The 26455-nt window shown below is 44.3% G+C and overlaps 1 protein-coding gene across 2 annotated transcripts in view; it reads left to right on the forward strand.

Annotated features, from left to right (window-relative positions):
- Positions 1 to 17033, forward strand: part of LPAR3 (lysophosphatidic acid receptor 3) — a 54957-nt gene extending 37924 nt beyond the window's left edge. The window contains exons 3-4 of one of the 2 annotated variants that reach the window (XM_029061946.2): positions 15900 to 16207; positions 16341 to 17033. In XM_029061946.2, the coding sequence (XP_028917779.1) occupies positions 15900 to 16207; positions 16341 to 16391 (359 nt within the window). In that variant the 3' untranslated portion in view covers positions 16392 to 17033. Of the gene's footprint in view, positions 1 to 15899 lie in introns of both variants that reach the window. The other variant, XM_029061947.2, reaches the window with a different exon arrangement.
- The last annotated feature ends 9422 nt before the right edge of the window (positions 17034 to 26455 follow it).

The raw sequence follows: 26455 nt of genomic DNA on the forward strand, positions 1-26455 counted from the left end.
AAGAATTCAGTAGTGTAGAGGGGAGGATTCCCAGTTTCTGTGGGGCAGCAAGAGGACGGCAGTGATGGTCAAGGAAGGTTGGTGAGATTATGGCACAACCAGGATAAAGCTGCTTCTTTGCCTTCGTGGGCTAGGAGATGGGGAGCTAAGGGGTAGAATTTGGTTAGAATGAAGAAAGAAAAAGGAGAGGATGAAAAGCTTGTCTTACACTGTCAAGTTGAACACATCTCTCCCACAACTCCCCACTCCACCTGCAGTTATCCGGTAGTGTGTCCATAGAGGTTTCTCGGTAAAAATACGGAAGTGGTTTACCACTGCCTTCCTCCGCACTGTAAACTTGAGTTTCCTCCCTCGATTCTCTTCCATGCCACTGTTGCCCAGCACAGGTGAGTTTTAACTCATAGTAGATTGCCCTCCACTCGCTAGCCACTACCCAAGCTAGGAACGGAATGGGTAGGCCTCTGCTTGACACTCTCTCCCATAGCCAAAACTGGTAGAGTACTGGAAACTCGCCAGGTACAATCTTTTTTTAAATGGTATTTATTAAGTTCTTACTATGTGTCAAACATGGTAGTCCGTATGGGTGACTCTAGCCCACAGTGGCTACCATAGGTCCTCCTAATCAAGCAGTTTGGCTTAGTGAATAGAGCATGGGCCCGGGTTTCAGAAGGACCTCGGTTCTAATCCTAGCTCTGCCACATGTCTGCGGTGTGACCTTGGGCAAGTTGCTTAGCTTCTCTGGGCCTTAGTTCCCTCATCTGTAAAATGAGGATTGAGAACGTGAGCCGCATGTGAGACAAGGATTATGTCTGACCTGATTAACTTGTCCCTACCCCAGTGCTTAGAACAGTGCTTGGCACCTAGTAAGCTCTTAACAAGTACCATTATTATTAACATAATCATTATTATTAATGCTATAATTAATACAAGTAATGTTAATGATCTAATAATGCCATTGTAATATATAATTAATATTAATAATGATAATAATACTAATAAGAAGAACCCTAAGTGTAGGTGAAAGTCAGAAGACCTGTATTTTGATTCCATCTCTGGTCCACTCCGTAAACTTGGGCAAGTCACTGTACCTCTTGGAGCTTTTTTTCCATCTATAAAATGGGGATAAGATATCTAGTCTCCCTACCTTTTAAGATTGTGAACCACATACAAGATGGGACTTCCACCACAGTGTAAAAATGGAATAAATCCCCATCTAGACCATAAGCTTGTCGTGGGGAGGGACCATACCTACCACCTCTGTTGTACTCTCCCAAGTGCTTAGTACAGGGCTCTGCTCAATGAATATCATTGATTACCAAATCTAGCCAGTATGTAAGCATCACAGTGAGCCATTGGCGAATGAGTTCATTTGTTACATTGATATAAAAATTCAATTTGGAAATTGATTGGGATATGCCATCTGGTGGCATTCTCTGCTGATGATCTAATGGAGAGACCATGGAGCTGAGAGTCAGGAGATCTGAGTTCTAGTTTTGATCTGGCGCTTTCCTTGTCGAATGACCTGACCAAGTCACTTCACCTTTCTGACCCTCAGTTTCTTCATCACTTAACTAAGATTAATAATAGTTGCCTCTTCTACCTCACGGGGATATTATGAGGATGAAATGAGATCACTGATCACTAGAGAACCTCATCATGTCTGAATTACTCTGGCATCTAAACACTGGTGAATAGCACCCAGGCCTTGTTGATAAAGATTCACGTCAAGGTGGGGACTGCCATAGGTAATAATTATGGTATTTATTAAGCTCTTACTATGTGCCAGGCACTGTACTAGATGCTGAGGTGGATACAAGCAAATCGGGTTGGATACAGTCCCTGTCCCACATGGGGCTCACAGTCTCAATCCCCATTTTACAGAGGAATAAAGTGACTTACCGAAGATCACCCAGCAGACAAGTGGCAGAGTCGCGATTAGACCCCATGACTCTCTTCCCCCTGCCCCCAAGTCCCTCTCTTCCTGCCCGGCCCGCCCCCCTCGGCTCAGTTTATTGTCACTTCTCATGAAGGAGATTTATTTCCACAGCCTCCCAGTTGTCAGTGCTACCCTCAGTGGGGCCGAGGGTGGGGTGAAGAAAGTGGGGTCTACAAATAGAAATAAGTAGCTGAGCTCCAAGGAACCTTCTCAGGGTTTTGGACTACATCACATCCCAAGAGTTTTTTCCCTTTTTTGACTTTCCCTTTTTACACCCTCCGGCTTCCCCCTCCCACCTTTCCTCCGTCTTGTATATTCCCCATCTGAATCACCTTTGGTAAAATTTACTCATCCTTTATGTCTCTCCCATGTTTACATGCACAGGAACATGTGCTTTTCCCCAATTTACGTAGACATGGTCTCAACATCCTCACCCACACAAATGCGTTCACGGGCGTGTATATACACACACACAAATACACACACTCTCTCTCTCATCTGTTGTTCGCATCAGGATTTCCTGCCTCAACTGTAACGCTACATCAAACTTCACCACTTCACAACATTGCTAAAATCGGCCCTTTCCTCTCCATCCAAACTGCTGCCACATTAATCCAAACACTTATCCTATCCCGCTTTGAGTAATAATACTAATGTTGGTATTTGTTAAGCACTTACTATGTGCAAAGCTCTGTGTTCTAAGTGCTGGGGGGATACAAGGTGATCAGGTTGTCCCTCGTAGGGCTCACAGTCTTCATCCCCATTTTCCAGATGAGGTAACTGAAGCCCAGAGAAGTTGTGACTTGCCCAAAGTCACACAGCTGACAAGTGGTGAATCTGGGATTTGAACCCATGACCTCTGACTCCCAAGCCCGTTCTCTTTCCACTGAGCCACGCTGTATCAGTCTTCTTGCTGACCTCCCTGCCTTCTGTCTCTCCCTGCTCCAGTCCATACTTCACTCTGCTGCCCGGATCATTTTTCTACAGAAAGGTTCGGTCCATGTTTCTCCACTCCTCAAGAACCTCCAGTGGTTCCTGCATCAAACAGAAACCCCTTACCATCAACTTGAAAGTACTCAATCCCGCTGTCCCCTCCTTCCTCATCTTGCCACTCTCCCACCACAACTCAGCCCCCATACTTTGCTCCTCTAATGTCAACCTTCTCACTGTACCTCAATCTCATCTATCTCACTGCCGACCTCTCACCCACATCCTGTCTCTGGCCTAGAAGCCCCTTCCTCTTTGTATCTGACAATCACCCTCCCCGCCTTGAAAGCCTTATTGAAGGCACATCTCCTCCAAGAGGTCTTCCCCGACCAAGTCCTCATTTCCTTTTCTCCCTCTCCCTTCTGTGTTGCCCTTGCACTTGAATTTGCTCCCTTTATTCACCCCACCCTTGGCCCCATAGCACTTTTGTACTTATCTACAATTTATTTATTTCTGTCTCCCTCTCCAGACTGTATGCTTGTGGTGGGTAGGGAGCATGTCTGCCAACTCTGTTGTATTTTAATAATAATAATGTTGGTATTTGTTAAGCGCTTACTATGTGCAGAGCACTGTTCTAAGCGCTGGGGTAGATACAGGGTCATTAGGTTGTCCCACATGAGGCTCACAGTCTTAATCCCCATTTTACAGATGAGGGAACTGAGGCACAGAGAAGTGAAGTGACTTGCCCACAGTCACACAGCTGACAAGTGGCAGAGCGGGGATTTTTTACTCATGACGTCTCCCCTAGCCTGGGCTCTTTCCACTGAGCCACGCTGATTTTACTCTCCTAAGAGCTTAGTACAGTGTTCTGCACACAGTAAGTGCTTAATGAATATGACTGATTTGATCATGGCCTAGCAGAAAGAGCATGGGCCTGGGAGCCAGAGACCTGGATTCTAATCCCAGCTCTGTCACTGGCCTGATGGGTGACCGTGGGTTTAACTACTCTGTGCCTTAGTTTCTTCATCTGTCAAATGAGAATGAAATACCTGTTATTGATGGTATTTCTTAAGTGCTTATTATGTGCCAAGTACTGTTCTAAGCACTGGGGCAGATGCAAGGTAATTGAGTCAGGCACAGTCCTTGTCCCACATGAGATTTACGGATTAAGTTGGAAGGAGAACAGGTACTGAATCCCCATTTTACAGGTGAGGTAACTGAGGCACAGAGAAGTTAAGAAACTTGCCTAAGGTCACACAGCAGGCAGGTGGTGGAGCCAGGATCAGAACACAGGTCTTCTGACTCCCAGGACCGAGGTCTTTCCACTAGACTACACTACTTCCCTTAGAATCACCTGTTCTCCTGCCCCTTAAATCGTGAGCCCCATGTGGGACAGGGGCTGTGTCCAACCTGATTAACTTGAATCTACCCCAGTATTCAGTACAGGGCGTAGCACATAGTAATGCTTAACAAATACCCCAATTATCATTCTTATTATATCATTACACTCTCCTGTTTCTGCCCCAGGAAAAGGTCATGGTTTGATTTTTGACTCAAGGCATAATCCTGAATCTTTTCATGCCTCAGTTTCTCCAGCTATAAATAGCAGTTGCTCAGCAGCAATCCTACTGGTAAAACTTCAGGATCCCAGTACACTCTTTCCTCCTTTTCATTCAATAGTATTGACACTCCTTGACACTCCTTGACACTCTACTTCTTGTATTTCTCCCCCAAGTGGAATTGTAGGGCAGAAAAATGTGTGTGTGTGTGTGTGTGTGTGTGTGTTTGTCTGGCACAGAGACATGGAGACTGAGTGAGTTCTGGCCTAGATGCAGATAGAAATTGAGCTTCTGGAGGGTGGTTTTTAAGACCGGCTGCAGACTTGAGTTGGAAAGAAAACTTGCATCGCCTACTCCGATACATAATTCTTTCTAACAGCAAATCACTTGGGAAACTACCATTTTTGTAGCCTGAAAAATTTATAAAACTTAAATATTAAAGATAGCACCATGTTAAATAAATTTTGGTAAATAGTGTGAGCTAACTTATAGGAAAAGGTTATATTATAAGAAAGGAGTGATACAGAGCTCTCATCATCATTCCCTCACCAAGCTACAATTGGGATGTTTCCAATTTGACCTCCTTCTTTCCCTTGGCAACAGAACCTATTTGTAATTAATAATTATGGTATTTAAGGGCTTACTATATGTCAAGCACTGTTCTAAGTGCCGGAGTAGATACAAGATGATCAGGTTGTCCCATGTGAGGCCCACAGTTTTAATCACCATTTTACAGATGAGGTAACTGAGGCCCAGAGAAGTGAAGTGACTTGCCTAAAGTCACACAGCTGAAAAGTGGCAGAGCCGGGATTAGAACCCATGACCTCTGACTCCCAAGCCCGGGCTCTTTCCACTAAGCCACGCTTCTTCTAAACCATCTAAACCACCAACCATCAGTGTGGCCTAGTGGCTCAGAGTCAGAGAACCTGGCCCTATTTATTGACACATTCATTCATTCATTAATTCAATCGTATTATTTGAGCGCTTATTTATTGTGTGCAGAGCACCACACTAAGCATTTGGACCGTACAATTCAGCTACAAATAATTGAAACTTCCCAGTGAGCTTGACACAGAGACAAACTTCAGTGACAAACGCAATCACATCTTTTCTGTCACTTATTGTGTGCAAAATACTTTACTAAGCATTTGGGAGAGTACAGTATAATACAGTTGGTAGCCACATTTCCTGCCCACAACAAGCTTACAGTCTAGAGGGGGAGGCAGATATTGGTATAAATAAATATGGACGTAAGTGCTGGGAGGCTGAGGGAGGGGTGAATAAAGGGAGCAAATCCAAGATCAAGGGCAACATGGAAGGAGTGGAAGAAGAGATGAGGTCTTAGTCAGGGAAGGCCTCTTGGAGGAGGTGAGCCTGCAATAAGTTTGAATGTGGTGGCACCAGGAGCATCCTCGTGTATTGTAATTTTCTTTACAGCTCCAGTCCTGATCCTGCCCTGCCCTTGGATCAATCAATTGTATTTATTGAGCATTTACTATATGCCGAGCACTGTACTGAACGCTGGGGTAGATACAAGTCAGTCGTGTCGAATACGGTCCCTGACCCACATGGAGCTCACAGTCTCAATCCCCATTTTATAGATGAGGTCACTGAGGCCCAGAGAAGTAGAGTGACTTGCCCAAGGTCACACAAGCAGGCAGCTGATGGAGTTGGGATGATGATGATGGCATTTGTTAAGCGTTTGCTATGTGCCAAGCACTGTTTTAAGCACTCGGGGGGTACAAAGTAATCAGATTGTCCCACATGGGGCTCACAGTCTTAATCTCCATTTTACAGATTAGGTAACTGAGGCACAGAGAAGTTAAGTGACTTGCCCAAAGTCACACAGCTCACAAGTGGCAGAGGCGGGATTAGACTCTGACTCCCAAGTCTGTGCTCTTTCCACTGAGCCACGCTGCTTCTCAATGAAAACGTAGGCATCCTGACTCTCACTGCTGTGCTTTTCCACCAAGCCACACTGCTGGGGATAGAAGGAGAGTACACAGAGGACTCAGAATAGTCGTTGGCCTGACCTGGGAATTATTTAGGAATTATTTGAGGAAGGCTTTGGGAAGGAGTAGGGATTTTGGGAAGGCTTTGAAGGCGGGTGGAGCTGTGGTCTGGTGGATTTGAGGGATGGAGGGCAATAAATAACAGATAGGAGGGTGAAATAGAGGATAAAAATATGTACGTAAGTTCTGAGGAGTTGGGGAAGGCGAACACTCAAGGGCAGAGATGTTACGAAGTGCTGAAATGAGAGTGAGGGGATATAAAGCTGAGAGTTTAGAAATTAATTGGAGGAGGCCTCCTGCAGAAGATGTGATTTCAAAAGGGTTTTGAAGATGGCAGATCCTTCACTTTCCTGGGCCTCAGTGACCTCATCTGCAAAATGGAGTCCCATTTGGGACATGGACTGTGTCCAAAGACTATCTGTATCTACCCCAGCGTGCAGTACAGTACGTGGCACATAGTAAGCACTTAACAAATACCGTTTTTTTTTATAAAGAAAAAGATTCTAATCCTGACTCTACCACTTGCTTGGTAGAAAGGTTTTGTTAGTTGGTTTTCTATGTAAAGTTCTTCAAGAGGGGAGGCTGTGTTGATAATTATGCAGTCTACGGTTTCCAGCCCTAGAATTAAGTCTGAGCTACAGTTCTGGTGTGACTTACGTTTCCGCTAAGTCTTAAACCATAACCTTTGGCAACAAGATTTGCTATTTTCCAGATCTGACCACTAACTCATGGCAAGTGTATGAAATTAGTAGCGTCATAAGTGGCGAGTCTGGCTACTGCAATGTTAAATGAATCATGATTTATTTACAAAGCCTCACGTTCCTCTGATCTTTCCATTTGAAAGGCATTATTGTGCACAGAGACTGAAAACTTCCTTGCTTTGTGAACTTGTTTTCTTTGTAAGCTTCTTGCGGGCAAGGATTTTGTTGAAGTATACTCTTATAAGCTCTTGATACAGTGCTCTGCACATATTAAGTGTTCAATAAATATCGTGGATTGTGAAGAAAAAAATGTAACGATGTTTTTTCTAATTCTTATAATAGTAATAATAATAATAATAATGTTGGTATTTGTTAAGTGCTTAATATTTGCAGAGCACTGTATTAAGCACTGGGGTAGATACAGGGTCATCAGGTTGTCCCACGTGAGGCTCACAGTTAATCCCCATTTTACAGATGAGGTAACTGAGGCCCAGAGAAGTGAAGTGACTTGCCCACAGTCACACAGCTGACAAGTGGCAGAGCCGGGAGTCGAACCCATGACCTCTGACTCCGAAGCCCAGGTTCTTTCCACTGAGCCACGCTGCTTCCCCTTATATAAGACATAAGGCCATAAATGTCATTACTTGGATCAGATCAGTAATAATAATGGTATTTGTTAAGCACTTGCTATGTGCAAGGCACTGTTCTAAGCGCTGATAGATATGAGATAATCGGGTTAGACATAGACCCTATCCTACATAGGGCTCACAGTCTTAATCCCCATTTTACAGATGAGGGAACCAAGCCCAGAGGAATTAAGTGACTTGCCCAAGGTCATATAGCAGACAAGTGGCAGAGCCGGGATTAGAACCCACAACCTTCTGGCATCCAGGCTTGTTCTCTATCCACTAAGCCATGCTGCTTCTCTATGCCCTGTCCAACCCAATGTCTTCTTCCACAGTGACAGCAGGAGGCTGGTTACAATATCATCATTGTCCCTCAGCATCCATCCTACATTTAAAATATGAAATATATCTACAGATATATGTAGATATATATTAATAATATCTATTTAAGCCCTTACTCTGCTTCGAGCACTCTTCTAAGCAGTGGTGTAAATTCAAATTAATCAGGCCAGATACAGTTCTTGTGCCACATGGGATTCACAGTCAAGTAGGAGGGAGAACATATATTGAATCCCCATTTTGCAGTTGAGGAAACTGAGGCACAGAAAAGTTAAGCAAGGTACCTAAGGTCACACAGGAGGCAAGCAGTGGAGCGAGGATTTGAACGCAGGTCCTCTGGCTTCCAAGCCCATGCTTTATCCACTAGGCCACACTGCTTCCGATTTAATATTTAAGTTAGAACACAAAGTTATTCATCAGAGTTAATGACTGTAAGTTAATGATCTTTATTAAAGTACCATGCATATTAAACATTTGTATATACTCAACCTGAAAATTAATTATTTCTCAGTTTATCGATTGAACAAATATTAATGTTGAACTACATGTATGGTTGGTAGTATCTACTCATCCTCCTGACCAAGGATACTTCTTATTTTAAACACAAGAATGTGGAGATTTCTTTAAAATTTCTTCGGGATTGAGTCCACAGTGTCATTTTTTGGGTAGAGATGTAATTTTCTATTTTAGTCAGCAGCCCTTGTGGCTTGTGAGGTTAGTATTATCGTTTTTGCGCTGGTATTTTTTTCTTGGACTAAAAAACAAAGAATAACAGACTGGGGTGGTAAGATTGTTTTGATCCTGAGCATATTTAAAGTATGACCTCCTATTTGAGAACATTACTCATTTACTGCTGAGGCAAGGTCTATATAATACATCCACCAAAAATCCCATTTAAAAAACAATTTATTGTTTACAAGGCTTTTTCGTGGCACTTATGCCACCAAACGTTTGGAAATTAAATTTTCATATATGAAGTCGTGTCCCAAATCATGGACAGTACAATAATAATAATAGTTGCATTTTTAAGCCCTTAAGGGTGTGCAAAGCACTCTACTAAACATAGATGATAGATGATAATCAGGTTGGTCACAGTCGTTAAGAGACAATGAAACATAGTCTAAGAGGGAGAGGAGAAAGTATTTTTCCCCTGTTTTACAAATGAGAAAACCGGGATACAGGGAAGTTAAATGACTTACCCAAGCTCCTACAGCAGGCAAATGGCGGAGCTGGGTTTGGGACCCAAGTCATCTGACTCCCAGGCGGTGGTCTTTCCACCAGGCCATGTTGCATCTCACAACACAAGATCTGATTAGGCATATCAACATTTCAGGCAGCAAATTAATGTTTTGTGTTGCCAAGTAGCACTGCAAAGGCCAAAAAAATCAATGTCTTACTGAAATATTTATCCGAACTAAAATTCCCAAGTGGGTCACTCTTAAATAATAATAACTGCGGTATTTGTTAAGCGTTTACTATGTGCCTGGCAATGTACTCAGCGCTGGGTTGGATAAGAGCAATTAGGTTGAACACCTGTCCCATGTGGGGCTCACAGTCTCAATCCCCTTTTTACAGCTGAGGTAATTGAGGCCCAAAGAAGTGAAATGACTTGCCCAAGGGCGTGCAGCGGATAAGTGGTGGAGTCGGAATTAGGACCCATGACCAGGTGGCTCCCAGGCCTGTGCTCTATCCACTACGCCATGCTGGTCTAGGCCGGGTAGAGCGCCGGGTAGAGAAAATCAGCACTGGCTGATGACTTCCGGATAAGAAAGTCAGGCCACTGAATGAGAAATATTCTACTCCTTCCCTCTTCCTTTGGGGTTACTCTAGTCCACTAGTTGTTTTCCATGTCCTATTATGTAATTATTTTTTTTTTCCTCTTCAAAGCTGGAATTATCTGGTTTGGCTGTAGGCTGCACATATATAATTGCTCAACACTCTGCTTTGGATTGTAGACCAGGACTAAGGGAAATGCCCTGCCCTTGTTTGCTTTTTTCTAATCCTTTCTCCCCCGGAACACCACTGGGCTTGCCTCTTGGGCCAACGACCAACAGCTGAGATCCTTAGTTGACAGACTTCTCGGTTTGTTTGAACCGTGGCTAAAAGGGGCCTAGAACTTAGATCGCCTGAGACCCATACTCGGTCCATCAGACCCCATTGCTTCTCAGCGAACTCTGCTCAGCCTGTGAGTCAGTCGGTCCATCAATAGTATTTACTGAGCGCTCTGTGTGCAGAGCACTCTACTAAGTGCTTGGGAGAGTACAATATAACCGACATGTTCCATGCCTACAATGAGTTTACAGTTTAGAGGGGGAGATGGTCACTGATATAAACAAATAGAATTGCCAATGTGTACATCAGTGCTTGGGGCTGAGAGGGGGGAATGAATAAGGGAGCAAGTCAGGGTGACGCAGAAGGGACTGGGAGAAAAGGGAAGAAGGGCTTAGTTAGGGAAGACCTCTATGAGGTGCAAAGATATTATGAAATTAGCCAAGTGGGGAGAGTCCAGTTATACCACTTTGGGGAAAATGGCAGGTTGGGAATATCTTGAAGAGGCACAGAAAATAAAGTCCCTGGTTTTTTGACCTGGAAGAGGAATCATAGGAAATCCTAATGAGCCCCACCCTTGACCAGAAATGATGCAGAGATTCCCTCTCAGGGCCATCTACACTCCAGGGGCTCTTTGGTGTGGTTCATTGGACAATTTATGCCTTTTCTCCAGCATTCAACTGTAAACTCAAATGAGGTCAGAGATTACATCTTTTTTTTCTCTTGAATGTTCACCCAGTAAATCCTTACCCTTAGCACTTTTACAGCGCAGCTTGGCTTAGCGGATAGAGCACGAGCCTGAGAGGCAGAAGAACCTGGTTTCTAATCCTGGCTCCACCACTTGCCTGCTGTATGACCTTGGGCAAATCACTTCATTCTCTGTACCTCAGTTGTCTCATCTGTAAAATGGGGATTAAGGCTGTGAGCCCAATGTGGGACAGGGACTGAGTCTAACATGATTGATATGTATCTACCCCTGCACTTAGTACGGTGCCCGGCACATAGTAAGCCCTTAATAAATACCATTAAATATATTAAATAAATTAATAATAAATTAAATACCAATAAATATATTAAATATATATATATATACTATATATATATATATAAAAGGAGCTTGCAATCTAGTGAGGGAGGCAGACATTAAAATGAATTACAGATAGGGAAAGCAGTAGAGTATAAGGATATAATAATAATGATATTAATTGTGGTATTTGTTAAGCACTTATTATGTGCCAAGCACTGTACTAAGCACTGTTTGGGGCTCACAGTCTTAATCCCTATTTTACAGATAAGGTAATCAAGGCACAAAGAAGTTTAAGTGACTTGCAGACAGGCGGTAGAGCCGAAATTACAACTCATGACCTTCTGACTCCCAGACCCATGCTCTTTCCACTATGCCATGTTCCTACTCGGATATAAGGATATATTGGCAGGGGGAGATATCAAAGTGCTTAAAGGTCACAGACCCAAGTGTATAGGTGACACAGAAAGGAAGAAGGCTCACTTGGCTGTTGTTTGAGTCCTACTATGTGCTCTCTTTCCCTACTCCTTCATGGGTTCCTGTCTGGGTCTCAGCTGGAAAAAAGTTTTCCATGTGGTGAAATCACTGTCTTACTACTTAAGCTATACCTGGTGTGAAAAAAGAGGCTAGAGTGAATTAATATGTGGTTATTTGGCATAAAAACCTTTCCGTCCCCTACTCCAGAGCAACATTCTTAGGGAAATCCATCTAACAAGCGCATTATAAGTAGTTTGTTGTGGGTTTTTTTGTAATCAGACAATCAAGTTTTGTATTTGCAGCCTTAATCCTGAATGGCTTTCAATAGCAGTCTGTAAGCCTTAATTGCCTCTTTCTGTTGGTATTCTTCCCAGATTGTAATACTGATCAAATCTTTAGCCAGTATTCTGTTTGAGAATCTGGTTCAGCCATGATGACCTGGGCCTTTGGAGACCTAGCCAAAGATCTTGGCCAACTTGTACACATGTTTTCCTTTGAAGCCTCTGAATTTAGGGTGGCAATGATTCATTTTACATTTAATCTTAGTTCGGTGTAAATCAGTACAATTGTCCCATCAAATATCCTCAAAGCTGAAGCTTTTGAGTATTCTGCAAACACGTGCTCAAAAATTGCTGGGTGTTTTTTATGGTATTTGTTAAGTGCTTACTGCTTCTTGGTTGATTGACAAACACTGTCTACATTGATTGGATGGCTGTAAGGGGTCAGGGTCTCCTAATTGAGAGTGTTTGAGTTAGGCTGGAGAAGTACTAAAATCATTTCCGGCTGTAGTGCATGGTAAGCCTTTCTCAGACCATATCATGCTTGTCTCAAAGAGGAGCCCTCTAGATTAAAAAATGATTTGTATTGTGGGATTGGGTAGAAATTGACTGAGCCATTCCAGATTTCTTTTTCCCTCAGGGCTAAAGTATTTATGTTGTTATGCAGTGAAATTGCAAGGGCCACTGTTCCATCCATGTAGACGGATACGTCACTGAACTGTTCCAAGAGTAAATGAGCCAAAGCATCTTTTCTGGCAGCTAATTTAGCTATCTGTCCCCAAAATTGAGACGTGACCATGGAAACCTGAAGAAGAAAAGCATCTCCCTTTTAGGGTTGCACTTGAAAAAGCAATGCCAATTTCAGTTCTTCCTCTCTCTCAAGCGGGTTATGTTGGGAGTTTAGCCCCTTTCTCTTTGAGTTTTAAAGAAACAGTCAAGAAATAGGAAGTTCACATTCTTCCCTGGAAGCCACGATGGAATCAGTCTTTCATAATACCAGGAAATTCTCTGTAACTCAACAGATCATCTTTGTCAACAGAGCACCAGAGAAGCAGTGTGGCCTAGTGGAAAGAGTATGGGCCTGGGAGCCAGAGGATCTGGATTCTAATCCCCACTCTGCCACTTGCCTGCTGGGTGACCCTGGGCAAGTCACTTACCTTCCCTATATTTCAGTTTCCTCATCTGTAAAATAGGGATTCATTACCTGTTTTCCATCTGCACGGATTGCGAGCCCTTTGTGGGACAGGGAATATGTCCAACTTGATTACCTTCTATCTACCACAGTGCTTAATAGTATGCTTCACATATAGCAAGTGCTTAACAGAAACCACACATAGTTAATTAGGCAAAGTCAGATTGTTGAAATGCTATTTTTAATGGTATTTGTTAATCTCTTGCTTTGTGCCAGGCGATGTACTAGCACTGAGGTAGACACAATATAATCAGGTTGAACATAGTCCCCGATCCACCTGGGGCTCATGGTCTTAATCTCCATTTCTCAGATGAGGGAACTGAGGCCCAGAGAAGTTAAGTGACTTGCCCAAGGTCACAGTAGGCAAGTAGCGGAGCAGAGATTAGAACCCAGGTCCTCAGACTCTGCAGGCCCATGTTCTTTCCACTAGTTCATGCTGCTACGGCTAAGTGCTTATTCTCTGAGTAGTATGACTGTCTCTTTGAGTAGGTCCAGCAAATAAACTTGCCTGAATTTAAGTATAAGCTCTACAATGTTCTATTTCTCCTTATTGACATTCAGAACTATTTCACTTAGAACTTATGAAATACAGTGCCTGATCAAACTTATTTTGGCAGTGTTTCTTTTTTCAATTTGGCAAATTTCTCTCATAGCCAGACTAAAGAATGCATTTGAAGAAGGCTATTTGGAGCATATAATAGTAATAATAATAATTGTGGTATTTGTTAAGCACTTACTGTGTGCCAAGCACTCGTTCTAAGTACTGGGGTAGATACAAAGTAATCCAGTTGGACGAGGTCTCTGTCCCACATGGGGCTCACAACCTAATTCCCATTTTACAGATGAGGTAACTGAGGCACAGAGAAGTGAAATGACTCGCCCAAGGTCATGCAGCAGACAAGTGGCAGAGCTGGGATTAGGGCCCAGGTCCTTCTGACTCCCAGGCCTGTGCTTTTTTGTGTGGTATTTAAGTGCTTACTTGTGTCAAACACTGTTCTAAGTCCTGAAGCGTGGCTCAGTGGAAAAGAGCCTGGGCTTCGGAGTCAGAGGTCATGAGTTCGACTCCAGGCTCTGCCACTTGTCAGCTGTGTGACTGTGGGCAAGTCACTTAACTTCTCTGTGCCTCAGTTACCTCATCTGTAAAATGGGGATTAACTGTGAGCCTCACGTGGGACAACCTGATGACCCTGTATCTACCCCAGCGCTTAGAACAGTGCTCTGTACATAGTAAGCGCTTAACAAATACCAACATTATTATTATACAGGTCAATTAGGTCAGACACAGACCCTGTCTCACATGAGGCTCACAGTCTAAGTAGAGGGTGGAACATGTATTTGATCCCCATTTTATAGTTGAGGAAACTGTGGTCACACAGCAAGCACTGGGCAGAGCTGGGATTGGAACCCAAGTCTTCTGACTCTGAGGCCTGGGCTCTTTCTTTCTCTTTCTGGGCCCTACTGATTCCCCATGCTGTGCTGCTTCCCCACTGCTGCTGCTGATGCTATCTGTTAAGCGCTTACTATGTGTCAAGCCCTTACTATGTGTCAAGCCCTATTTTAAGCACTGTGGTATTCTATTCTATTCTAAGCACTGACAAGCACAAGCTTATGAGGTTGGACACAGTCTCTTGTCCCGCATGGGGCTCACAGTCTGAATTTCCATTTTACAGATGAAGTCAATGAGGCACAGAGAATTCACTAAACATTTAATCATATTTATTGAGTGCTTACTGTGTGCAGAGCACTAAACTAAGCGCTTGGGAGAGTATGATATGACAATAAACAGACACATTCCCCACTCACAGCAAGTTTACAGTCTAGAGGGGCGAAGCAAAGCCACTTGCCCACAGGTGACAGAGCTTGGATTAGAACCCAGGTCCATCTGACTCCCAGCCCCATGCAGCGTGGCGTGGTGGATAGAGCATGGGCCTGGGAGTCAGAAGGTCATGGGTTCTAATCCTGGCTCCTCTACTTGTCTGCTATGTGACCTCGGGCAAGTCAATTCCCTTCTGTGCCTCAGTTCCCTCATCTGTAAAATGGGGATTGGGACTGCGAGCCCCACATGAAACAGGAACTGTGTCCGACCCGATTTGTCCACCACAATGCTACTACAGTGAGCTTACTACAGTGTCTGCTGGGTGACCTTGGGCAAGTGACTTGGCTTGTCTGTGCCTCAGTTCCCTCATCTGTAAAATGGGGATTGGGACTGTGAGCCTCATGGGGAACAGGGACTGCGTCCAACCCGATTAACTTGCAACTATCCCAGGGCTTAGAATAGTGCCTAGCACATAGTAAGCATTTAAGAAATACCATCATCATCATCATCATCATCATTATTATTATTACAGTGCCTGGCACATAGTGACTCAGTGGAAGGAGCACGGGCTTTGGAGTCAGAGGTCATGAGTTCGAATCCCAGCTCTGCCACTTGTCAGCTGTGTGACTATGGGCAAGTCACTTAACTTCTCTGTGCCTCAGTTACCTCATCTGGAAAATGGGGATTAAGACTGTGAGCCCCAAGTGGGACGACCTGATTCCCCTGTGTCTACCCCAGCGCTTAGAACAGTGCTCTGCACATAGTAACAGCTTAACAAATACAAACATTATTATTAACAAATACTTGTGTTTGTTATTATTAGTTATTATTGTTATCCACTAGACCGTGCCAACAGCAGGGAAATAAGATGCAGATCTGAACCCAGATCTGCACACAGTAAGTGCTCAATAAATACGATTGAATGAACGAATGAATGAACCCTCTGTGGCTGTCATTCTGCAGGTGCCTTTGTGGTATGCTGGACCCCAGGTCTAGTGGTTCTGCTCCTGGATGGTCTGAACTGCACTCACTGCGGCGTGCAGCACGTCAAGCGGTGGTTCCTCCTGCTGGCCCTGCTCAACTCCGTCATGAACCCCATCATCTACTCCTACAAGGACGACGAGATGTACAGCACCATGAGGAAGATGATCTGCTGCTTTTCCGCCGACAAAGCCCGGAAGAGGCAGGCGTCCCGCCTCCCGTCCACTGTCCACAGCAGGAGCAACGACACCACCAGTCAGTACATGGAAGACAGCATCGACCAAGGGACGGTGTGTACCAAAAGCAGCTCGTAGTGGCGCTCGGTACGGAGCTCCGCAGCAGTGAGCGCTCGACGTGTACGATCGACTGGTGGGCTCTGGACTTCCCTCCCCCTACCAACCAACCTCTGTGTTTTATCTCTAGGGCGTGACACTTGTCCCCATCAAAGGGAGTCTCTTTGGCCAATCGTTGTAAGAGATCTTTTACTTTGGGCTGTACCAGAACTCGACTACGGTGTTATCCGAAGATGGCGCCCCGCGAAGCGATGCCAGCCGCAAGAGTAGTTTCAAATCATGAACGTCGTGCTCTAAAAACAGGCACTTGGAAGCCTCTTCTCCGGACAGCGGGGAAGCGCGACAACTGAGTGGACCAGTGCTTAACCTGCTAGAAAGGTTAACTGCCCAGATCTTGTTTTGTCCTAGAAGCATGGTGCCTAGGCAAAAAAAATAGCATTTGAATCGTGTTATACGTCTGCTTGCAAAGTCCATGTAATTCTTTCTGCATGCATTTTTTGATTTTAAAAAAATGCTTCGATGTTGATTATTTTTTTTCTCTCAACCCCACCCCCCACTAAAAGAAACCAGTTCCAGCAGCTACAAGTACCACATGAACCCTACAGTAAAACAGTGTGGACCCACTGTACAAATTTCTTCTTTTAATTGAAAGCACATTTTGGTTTCTAGGTTCCAAAAGATAGCTGGACGTCAACTGTTACACATTTCTCAAAAAGACCCTGTGGTTCTTTCAAAGTAACGTGGGGGGATGCACGTAAGATAATTATGAATTTGAAATTATCTTTTTACAAAATAAGGCTTCTGTGCTGGGTGGCAGTCAAAAGAGGAAAAAAACAAGAGTCACTGCTGATGAACAAGTCGAATACCACTCCTTGCAGAGACCCTCTTGATGGCATCCCCGTGTCCGATGGGAGTCGGAGGACCTGGGGCAAGTCCCTTCACTTCTCTGAGCCTCAGTTACCTGATCAGTAAAATGAGGATTAAATCCTATTCCCTCCTACTTAGACTATGAGCCCCGTGGGGGACAGGGACTGTGTCTGACCAAATTGACATGTACCTACCGCAGCGCTTAGAACAGTGCTTGGCACATTGTAAGCGCTTAACAAGTACCATAATTCTTATTAATTATTAAATGCGCATTCCTGACTCGAGCTCCTGGGCCTGCCGTGATGGTTACGGTCACAAGCGAATGGCTATCGAGGCCTGCTTTCTTTCCCTTTCTCATATTTTACCATGGGAGGCAGATCTATTTCTCTAGTGTTCTTATTACCTGTGGACTTTATTGTTGATCAGGGATGAATCGAGAACTGTTTTCCTCCTAGAACAAAAGTGGACAGTGGTTCCATGTTACAAAGTAATGTAGCATTTCAAACCCAGGCAACAGATAAGTTTGAGGTGTAAAGCGTTAGGTTGCATTGTAATTATAAATAATGACTTTTGAGTCAGATACTGTAGTATTTATGTGATTTGCAGAAGAAGTTTACATTTTTTGCCATTGTGATGTAAGATTTTTGTGCAAAGGGTACTTCTTTGGCTTGGTGTGAAAAACGAGTTGAAAAGTGATGCTTTTAGAGGGGAGGGCCTTATCAAGGGATGAGGGTATTCCAGTTTCAGGATTTAGACCCCCTCCCCACACAGTGTTTGTGGAAATCTGTGCTGAAGCTCATCTTCAAAGCTACCAAAAACATTAAAAGTCTTCTTTAAAAAACCCAATTCTCTTCTCTTTTGTGAATGATACAGTTGTCTTCCCATTAAAAAAAAAATAATAAAATAAATCCTGGTTTAACTTCAGCACATTTCTGTTGCAAATGAAAAATCCAGTTTACCGTAGAGTGCATTCTCTGGATGCTTTATGATAGGTATTTCAAAGCTCCAGCTGGCCAAAGGGTGGAGAATGGAAATTGAATTCCAGTCCCTGAATAGCCACTAAGGGATCTTTAAATGTTTTATTTTGAGGAAACAAACCTTTTTTTTCCTCTGCAGCAGAGGCATCATATTTAGGTTGGTGTCTGGAGAGGATTCAAAGTGCAGTATCTAAGAGAGGAATGTATATATTCAGCAAAAAAAATGGGGTAAAATCATATTTACATATATAGATATATACACATAACCTGTACATATGCAATATACCGAGAGAGACAGAGGAAATTTGAAGTTGAACAGTTTGACATGAACACTCATAATATCAAATCATATCACTGTAAGTATGGGGCAAAATCTGGGGAAGAATTCTCCTCCCAGCATCTGCAGGAGCTGCCTAATAAAATCTCCCAAACTAAATTCGAAGCCACTGCTATTCCACAGACACCCAGAGGCCCTATTGTTCTGTAATAACAATAGCAGATAATATGAACCAGAACCAGATTAACTGAAGGTCGCTTGGGTTTTTAATACATTTTAACCCTAAAGTGGGGAGGAGGAGGAAAGATTGCATCTTTGAGCCATTACGATTTCAGTCAGTCGTGGTATTTACAGAGCGCTTGTGGTGTGCAGAACACTGCACTAAGCACTTGGGATAGTTCAGTACGATAAAGTTTGCAGACATGTCCTTGTTTGAGTGATTCAGTTTCCCTCGCCTGCCCATCAGCCTCATCGTAAAGTTAGATGAGGAGAGAAAAGGAGGTGTCTCCCGGAGGACACATTGCCAAGGTGGGAGTGGAGCCTTCTTGCTTGTGAGGTGGAAGGTTTAGAGTTTTCATCCTGGTCTTCAAGTTGGCCAAGAAAGCAAAAACAATTGATTCCCATACAAGTGAAGTGGCTTTCTAGTGGGGAAGTGACAGGAGTCAAGTCCTCCACAACTTGGTGGTTCTGGATTCGGGACAGGTTCTGAACTGGAAAAAAAAATAAGCCCAGGTGAGGTGAACAGTATTCTGTCTCCAGCTCCCAATTCTAACTGGGGGCCTGAATCCAGTGGAATTCACTCAATAGTATTTATTAAGTGCTTACTATGTGCAGAGCACTGTACTAAGTGCTTAGAATATACAATTCTGCAACAGATAGAGACAATCCCTGCCCAGTGACGGGTGGAATGACTTGGGTATCCTTCCTGATACAGTCAACAATTCAGAAGCCAGGCTGGAATCCACTTGGCATCCATCTATTGGTACTCCAGATAAATTCTCAATTCTACCCATTTCAGAAATAATTTTCAACTCTAGAACCAGGAGGAGCAGCAGCAGTAGCAGCAGTATTTATTGAGCACACTCTGAGGGTAATACACGGTGCATAGTGTCCCCAACCTCAATGGGCAACACACTGTATTAAGTGCTTGGGATGTTCCAAACAACTGACACCATGGCACTTCTATCCTAATGAAGATGGACATTAAACTAAGTGTCTTATGCTACTGAGTTGTCTCTGAACCACAGCGGCGCCATGGATGTGTCTCTCCCAGAATGCCCCACCTCCATCTACAATCGTTCTGTTAGTGGATCCGGAGAGTTTTCTTGGTCAGAAGTGGTTTACCATGGCCTTCTTCCGCACAGTAAACTTGAATCTCCACCCTCGACTCTCTCCCAGATCACTGCTGCCCAGCACAGGTGAGTTTTGACTTGTAGCTGATTGCCTTCCACCCGCTAGCCTCTGGCCAAGTTAGGACTGGAACGGATAGGCCTCTGCTTGATTTTCCCTCCCGTAGTCAAGAGTGGGAGATTACTGGAAACTCTCCAGGTGAGACCCTGAGAGGGGTATTAAAGTACTTAGAGTAAATAAAATAAATAATGAATGTACAGTTGAACCTATAAAAATATTCAACTACAATTATTTTATATACACAATGGAGCTATGAGGAGGTTTAAGAAATGTAAAAGTACTAGAAGTGGCTGATGGGTTAATGTGACCGTAGATGCTAGAATGTAAGCTTCCTTGTGGACAGGAAGCATGTCTTCTAACTCTGCATTGTGCTCTCCCAAGTGCTTAGTATAGCGCCCTGACACAGTCCATTAATGTTATATGAAGTGAGATTCTGGGAATTAATTAGGGAAGGCATATTGGATGAGTGGAGTTCTGGGGAAGCTTTGAGCCCTGCTGACTTTATTAGGAAGATTTGAGGTGGCCAGAGACCCCAGCCCAGGCCCTGCTATGTTTTGGAAGAGGGCATAAGCACATGAGTAACCTGGAGGGGAACGAAGACTCAGAATGGCTAGGCACTGTGAGGGGTTGGGTAGTGGAAACGGGAGAATATAGCCAGGACAGCGGGTGGAATATGGTAAAAGACACTTGGAAGGAAATGGTGCCAAGAAAGATGGGAGTGGACTCATGCACTGACACTGTATTCCTCAGTTTGGCCTGGAACCTGCTGGGATGTGAAGAAACGTATTTTTGTTGAAGATGCCTGAGGCAAGGGAGAGAACAAGCATCGGCTTCCTAGTTCCAACTCTTCATCCTTGAAGGTACAGCATGGCATTAGTCATTAGGTAAGCCATCTTCAGTGTTGAAAATATCCTGCCTGAGGCCACGTCTGCCTCAGAGCACAAGAGCTTAACAGAGAAAGCCTGAAAGTGCCACCCTCTAGACCAGGGCTTTGAGTCGATGTCCCTGCCGGTGTGATATGGAATGCTGCCAGCTATTTAAATTTTGAGCCCCCCCAGCTATTTAAATTTTGAGCCCCCTGCAGAACAGAGATTGTGTCCTCAATCAGTTAATTGATGGTAATTATTGAGGGCAGCATAGCCTAGTGGATAGAGCATGGGCCTGGACCTGAGGCAGAAGGACCAGGGTTCTGCTCCTGGCTCCGCCACTGGTTTGCTGTGTCACCTCGGGCAAGTTGCTTCACTTCTCTGGGCCTCAGTTCCCTCATCTGGAAAATGAGGATGAAGACTGTGAGCCATTCATTCATTCATTCAATAGTATTTATTGAGCGCTTACTATGTGCAGAGCACTGTTCTAAGCGCTTGGGATGAACAAGTCGGCAACAGATAGAGACAGTCCCTGCCGTTTGATGGGCTTACAGTCTAATTGGGGGAGATGGACAGACAAGAACAATGGAGCCCCATGTGGGACAGGGCCTGTGTCCAACCTGATTATCTTATAACTACCCCAGCACTTGGAACAGTGCTTGACACATAGTAAGCGCTTAACAAATACCATTATTATGTGCAGAGCACTATATTAAGTATTTGGGAAAGTAAAATAGAGGAGATAGCCTCGATCTTTTCATTCAAGGAACTTAAGAGCCTAATAGAGGAGGCAGACATTGCAGTAGACAGCAGAAGCAGTGGTCCATAAGGATGTGTGTCTGATTCCATTATTCTTTCATTCAATAGTATTTATTGAGCCCTTACTATGTGCAGAGCACTGTACTAGCGCTTGGAATGTACAAGTCGGCAACAGATAGAGACAGTCCCTGCCCTTTGACGGGTTTACGGTCTAATCGGGGGAGACAGGCAGACATGAACAATGGCAATAAATAGAGTCAAGGGGAAGAACATCTCATAAAAACAATGGCAAATAAATAGAATCAGGGTGATGTACATCTCATTAAACAAAATAAACAAAATAAATAAGGTGATCCCCAGTGTTTAGCACAGTACATAGCAAAAGGGCATGGATTGTGCCTAATTTATTGAACACTCAAGCACTTAGTATAGTGTTCTAGGTAGAGTAAGCGTTCAATTAATGTCATTGATTGCTAGCCCATAGTAAGCTCTTAATAAATACTATTACAAGAAGTCCCCTGAATTCAGGCACAATTGGTTCCTGATTACACTTTTTTTAGTGGAAACATCGGTCCACAGTAGCAGTTACGAGTCGGGGGGGAATTGGTCCTGAACCAAGGCCAGATTTTTAGTGGGTACTAAAATAATAAGAATAAATACTGTACCAAACACTATTCCAAGCTCTGGGATAGATACAAGTTAATTAGGTTGGATTCAGGCCCATGGGGCTCACGGTCAAGTAGGAGGAAGAAGGATTTAATCCCCATTTCACAGATGAGGTAACTGAGGCACAGAGAAGTTAAGTGACTTGCCTAAGGTCACCCAACAGACACGTGGCAGAAGCAGGATTAGAACCCAGGTTCTCTGACTACCAGATCAGGCTCTTTCCATTTAGGCCACACTGCTTCTCCAGGATTGTGTACCCAGTGAATCACAGGTCAGTAATCTAGATACATTAGTCTATTTATCTTACAAAGAGCAGTTATACTGCCATAAAAATCATGATTCAAAAATACAGCCAGTAAAAACTCCAGTAAAGTCCTGAAAGGTACAACATGCACTCTGCTCTTTAGGTCATTTGTCAAGAAAGGTAGACAAAGTACAGCCATATTATTTATAGAAGTGACAGCAATTCCTTCTTGATGAATCCCTGGTTTTAACTGCTGGAAATGTTTAACTCCCTTCTCATAACCAACCGCCAAGCCTCCCATCTTGCCCCATAATGACCTGGCAACCTATTTTATTGAGAAAATCGAAAGTATCAGGAGTGATTTCCCTAAAATCTCCCCTGCCCCTCCCCAGTCCCTCCTTCCTCCAGCTCCTTCTTCAACTCTCCAATCTTTGCCAGCAGTATCTCTAGAGGAGATCTCCTGCCTTCTCTTAAAATCCACCCCCTCCGCTTGTGCATCAGACCCCATCCCTTTGCACCTTAAACAGAACAACTGCTCCCTCCTTTCTTCCCTCCCTAAGCACCATCTTCAGTTGTTCACTCCCCAATGGCTCCTTCCCCACTGCTTTCAAACATGCCCATATCTCCCTTATCCTAAAAAAAAGCACTCCCTTGACCCCTCCCTCCGGTTATCGCCCCATCTCTCTACCATTTCTCTCCGAACTCCTTGAGTGAGTTGTCTACACACATACTCTCAAGTTCCTCTCCACCAATTTTCTCCTTGACGCCCTCCAATCTGGCTTCCATCCCCTTTACACCACAAAAACCTCTTTCTCAAAGGTCACAAATGATCTCCTTTTTGCCAAATCCAGTGATCTCTACCCCATGATAACAATAAATAATAATAATAATAATAATTATGATATTCGTTAAGCACTTACTATGTGCCAGGTACTGTATTAAGTACTGGGGTATATACAAGCAAATCGGGTTGGACACAGTCCCTGTCCCATGTGGGGCTCACAGTCTCAATCCCCTTTTTCCAGATGAGGCAACTGAGCCCTAGAAGTGAAGTGACTTGCCCAAGGTCACACAGCAGACAAGTGGCATCAGACTGGGATTAGAACCCACGACTCCCTGGCCCATGTTCTATCCACTATGCCATACTGCTTCTCCGTTTGCTACTCCATCTTAATCCTCCTCAACCTCTCAGCTGCCTTCAACACTGTCGACTATCCCCTTCTCCTGGAAACATTATCTAACCTTGGCTTCACTGACAGTGTCCTCTCCTGTTTCTTCTCTTATCTGTCTGGCTGCTGCTTCTCAGTCTCTTTCGCAGGCTCCTCCTCTGCTTCCAACCCCCTAGCAATGGGAGTCCCTCAAGGATCCCTCAAGTCCCTCAATCACTTCTATTCTCCATCTAGAACGAGTCCCTTGGAGAACTAGTTCGCTCCCATGGCTTCAACTAGCACCTCTCTGCAGATGATACCCAAATCTACATCTTCAGCCCTAATCTCTGACCCTCTCTGCAGTCTCGCATTACCTCCTGCCTTCAAGACATCTCTACTTGGATGTCCTCCTGTCACTTCAAACTAAACATGTCTAAATCATGTCTAAATCTAAGTGTCCCATCACTTCAATCTATACATGTCTAACATGGGGAAGCAGCGTGGCTCCGTGGAAAGAGCCTGGACTTCAGAGCTAGAGGTCATGGGTTCGACTCCCGGCTCTGCCACTTGTCAGCCTTGTGACAGTGGGCAAGTCACTTCACTTCTCTGGGCCTCAGTTACCTCATCTGTAAAATGGGGATTAACTGTAAGCCTCATGTGGGACAACCTGATTACCCTGTATCTACCCCAGTGCTTAGAACAGTGCTCTGCACATAGTAAGCGCTTAACAAATACCAACATTATTATTATTATTAAATCAGAACTTCTTATCTTGCCACCCAAGCCCTGTCCTCCCACTGACTTTTCCATCGCTGTAAACAGTACCACCATTCTTCCTGTTTCACAAGGCCATAACCTTGGCCTTAACCTTGACTCATCTCTCTCATTCATCCCCCATATTCAATCTATCACTAAATTCTGTCGGTTCAACTTTCACAACATCGCTAAAATCCACCCTTTCCTCTCCATCCAAACTGCTACCATACTAATCCAAACAGTCAGTCAGTCAATTGTACTTATTGAGTACTTACTGTATGCAGAGCACTGTACTAATTGCCTGGGAGAGTACAATACTACAATACCACAGACACATTCCATGCCCACATCGAGCTTGCAGTCTAGAGGGGGAAGACAGATGTAAATATCAATAAGTAAATAAATATAAAATTACAGAAATGTACACAAGTCCTCTGGGGCTAAGGGTTGGGATGAATATAGGGAGCAAGTCAAGGAGACACATTAGGAAGTGGGAGAAAAGGAAAAGAGGGCTTATCAGGGAAGGCCTCATAGAGGAAATGTTCCTTAAATAAGGCTTTGAAGGCGGGAAGAGTAATTGCCTGCCAGATATGAAGAGGGAGGATGTTTCAGGCCAGAGACAGGCAGTAGGTGAGAGGTTGGCAGCGAGACAGATGAGATCAAGGCACAGTGAGAAGATTAGCACCGGAGAAGTGACGTGTGTGGGCTGAGTTGTAGTAGGAGAGTAATGAGGTGAGGTAGGAGGGGGCAAGGTGATTGAGTGATTTAAAGCCGATGGTGAGGAGTTTTTGTTTGATGTCGAGGTGGATGGACAACCACTGGAGGTTCTTGAGGTTCTCGGGAAAAGTGGCCTAAAACTTTCTGTAGAAAAATGATCTGGCAGCAGAGTGAAGTATGGACTGGAGTGGAGAGAGATAGGAGGCTGGGAGGTCAGCAGGAAGGCTGATGCAGTAATCCAGGAAGGACAGGATAAATGTTTGGATTAATGTGGTAGCAGTTGGGATGGAGAGGAAAGGTGGATTTTAGTGAAGTTGTGAAGGAGGGACCGACAGGATTTGGTGATGGATTGAATATATGGGTTGATGAGAGGAGTCAAGGATAATGCCAAGGTAACAGGCTCGTGAGATAGGAAGGATGGTGGTGCCGTCTACAGTGATGGGAAAGTCAGGGGAAGGATAGGGTCTGGGTGGGAAGATAAGGAGCTTTGTTTAGACATTTTAGTTTGAAGACAAAGCCGGACACCCAAGCAGAGGAGTCTTGAAGGCAGGAGACTGCAGGAGATCAGGGCTGGAGATGGAAATTTGGGGGTCATCCAAATAGAGATAGTATTTGGAGTCATATGACCAAATGAGTTCTCCAAGGGAATAGGCATAGATAGAGAATAGAAGGGGATCCAGAAATGACCCTTGAGGGACTCCCATAGTTAGGGGATGGGAGGCAGAGGAGGAGCCTACAAAAAAGACTGAGAACGAGTAGCCAGAGAGATAAGAGGAGACCCGGGAGAGGACAGTGTCAGTGAAGCTGAAATTGGATAATGATTCCAGGAGAAGGAGATGGTCGACAATGTCGAAGGCAGCTGAGAGGTTGGGGAGCATTAGGATGGAGTAGAAGTCGTTGGATCTGGCAAGAAGGAAATCACTGGTGACATTCGAAAGGGTGGTTTCTGTGGAGGAAAGGAGATGGAAGCCAGATTAGAGGGGGTCAAGGAGAGAATTGGAGGAGAGAAACTTAAGACAGCGGGGGAGTCAACTCGCTCAAGGAGTTTGGAGAGGAATGGTAGGAGGGAGATAGGGGAGTAACTGGAGAGAGTTGTGGGTCAAGAGAGGGATAGGGAAGACATGGCCATGTTTGATAGCAGTTATTCTATCCCACTTTGATTACTTTATCAGTCTCCTTGCTGAACTTCTTGCCTCCTGTCTGTCCTCATTTCAGCCAGTATTTCACTCTGCTGCTAGAACCATTTTTCTACAAAACTGTTCAGTCCATGCTTCCCCACTCCTGGAGAGCCTCCAGTGGTTGCCCAGCCACCTCTCCATCAAACACAAACTCCTTACAATCAGGTTTAAAGCCCTCAATCACCCTGTCCCCTCTCATTTCTCCTCGCTACTCTCCTACTACAACCCAGCCTGCACACTTTGCTCCTCAAAAGCCAACCTATCACTGTACCTTGATCTCATCTATCTCGCCGCTGATCTCTTGCCCATGTCTTGCCTCTGGCCTGGAACGCCCTCCCTCCTCATATCTGATAATTACTCCCGCCCACTTCAAAGTCTTA

The sequence above is a fragment of the Ornithorhynchus anatinus genome, chromosome 4 (genome assembly GCF_004115215.2).
Source record: "Ornithorhynchus anatinus isolate Pmale09 chromosome 4, mOrnAna1.pri.v4, whole genome shotgun sequence".
In the NCBI taxonomy this organism is placed as follows: domain Eukaryota; kingdom Metazoa; phylum Chordata; class Mammalia; order Monotremata; family Ornithorhynchidae; genus Ornithorhynchus; species Ornithorhynchus anatinus.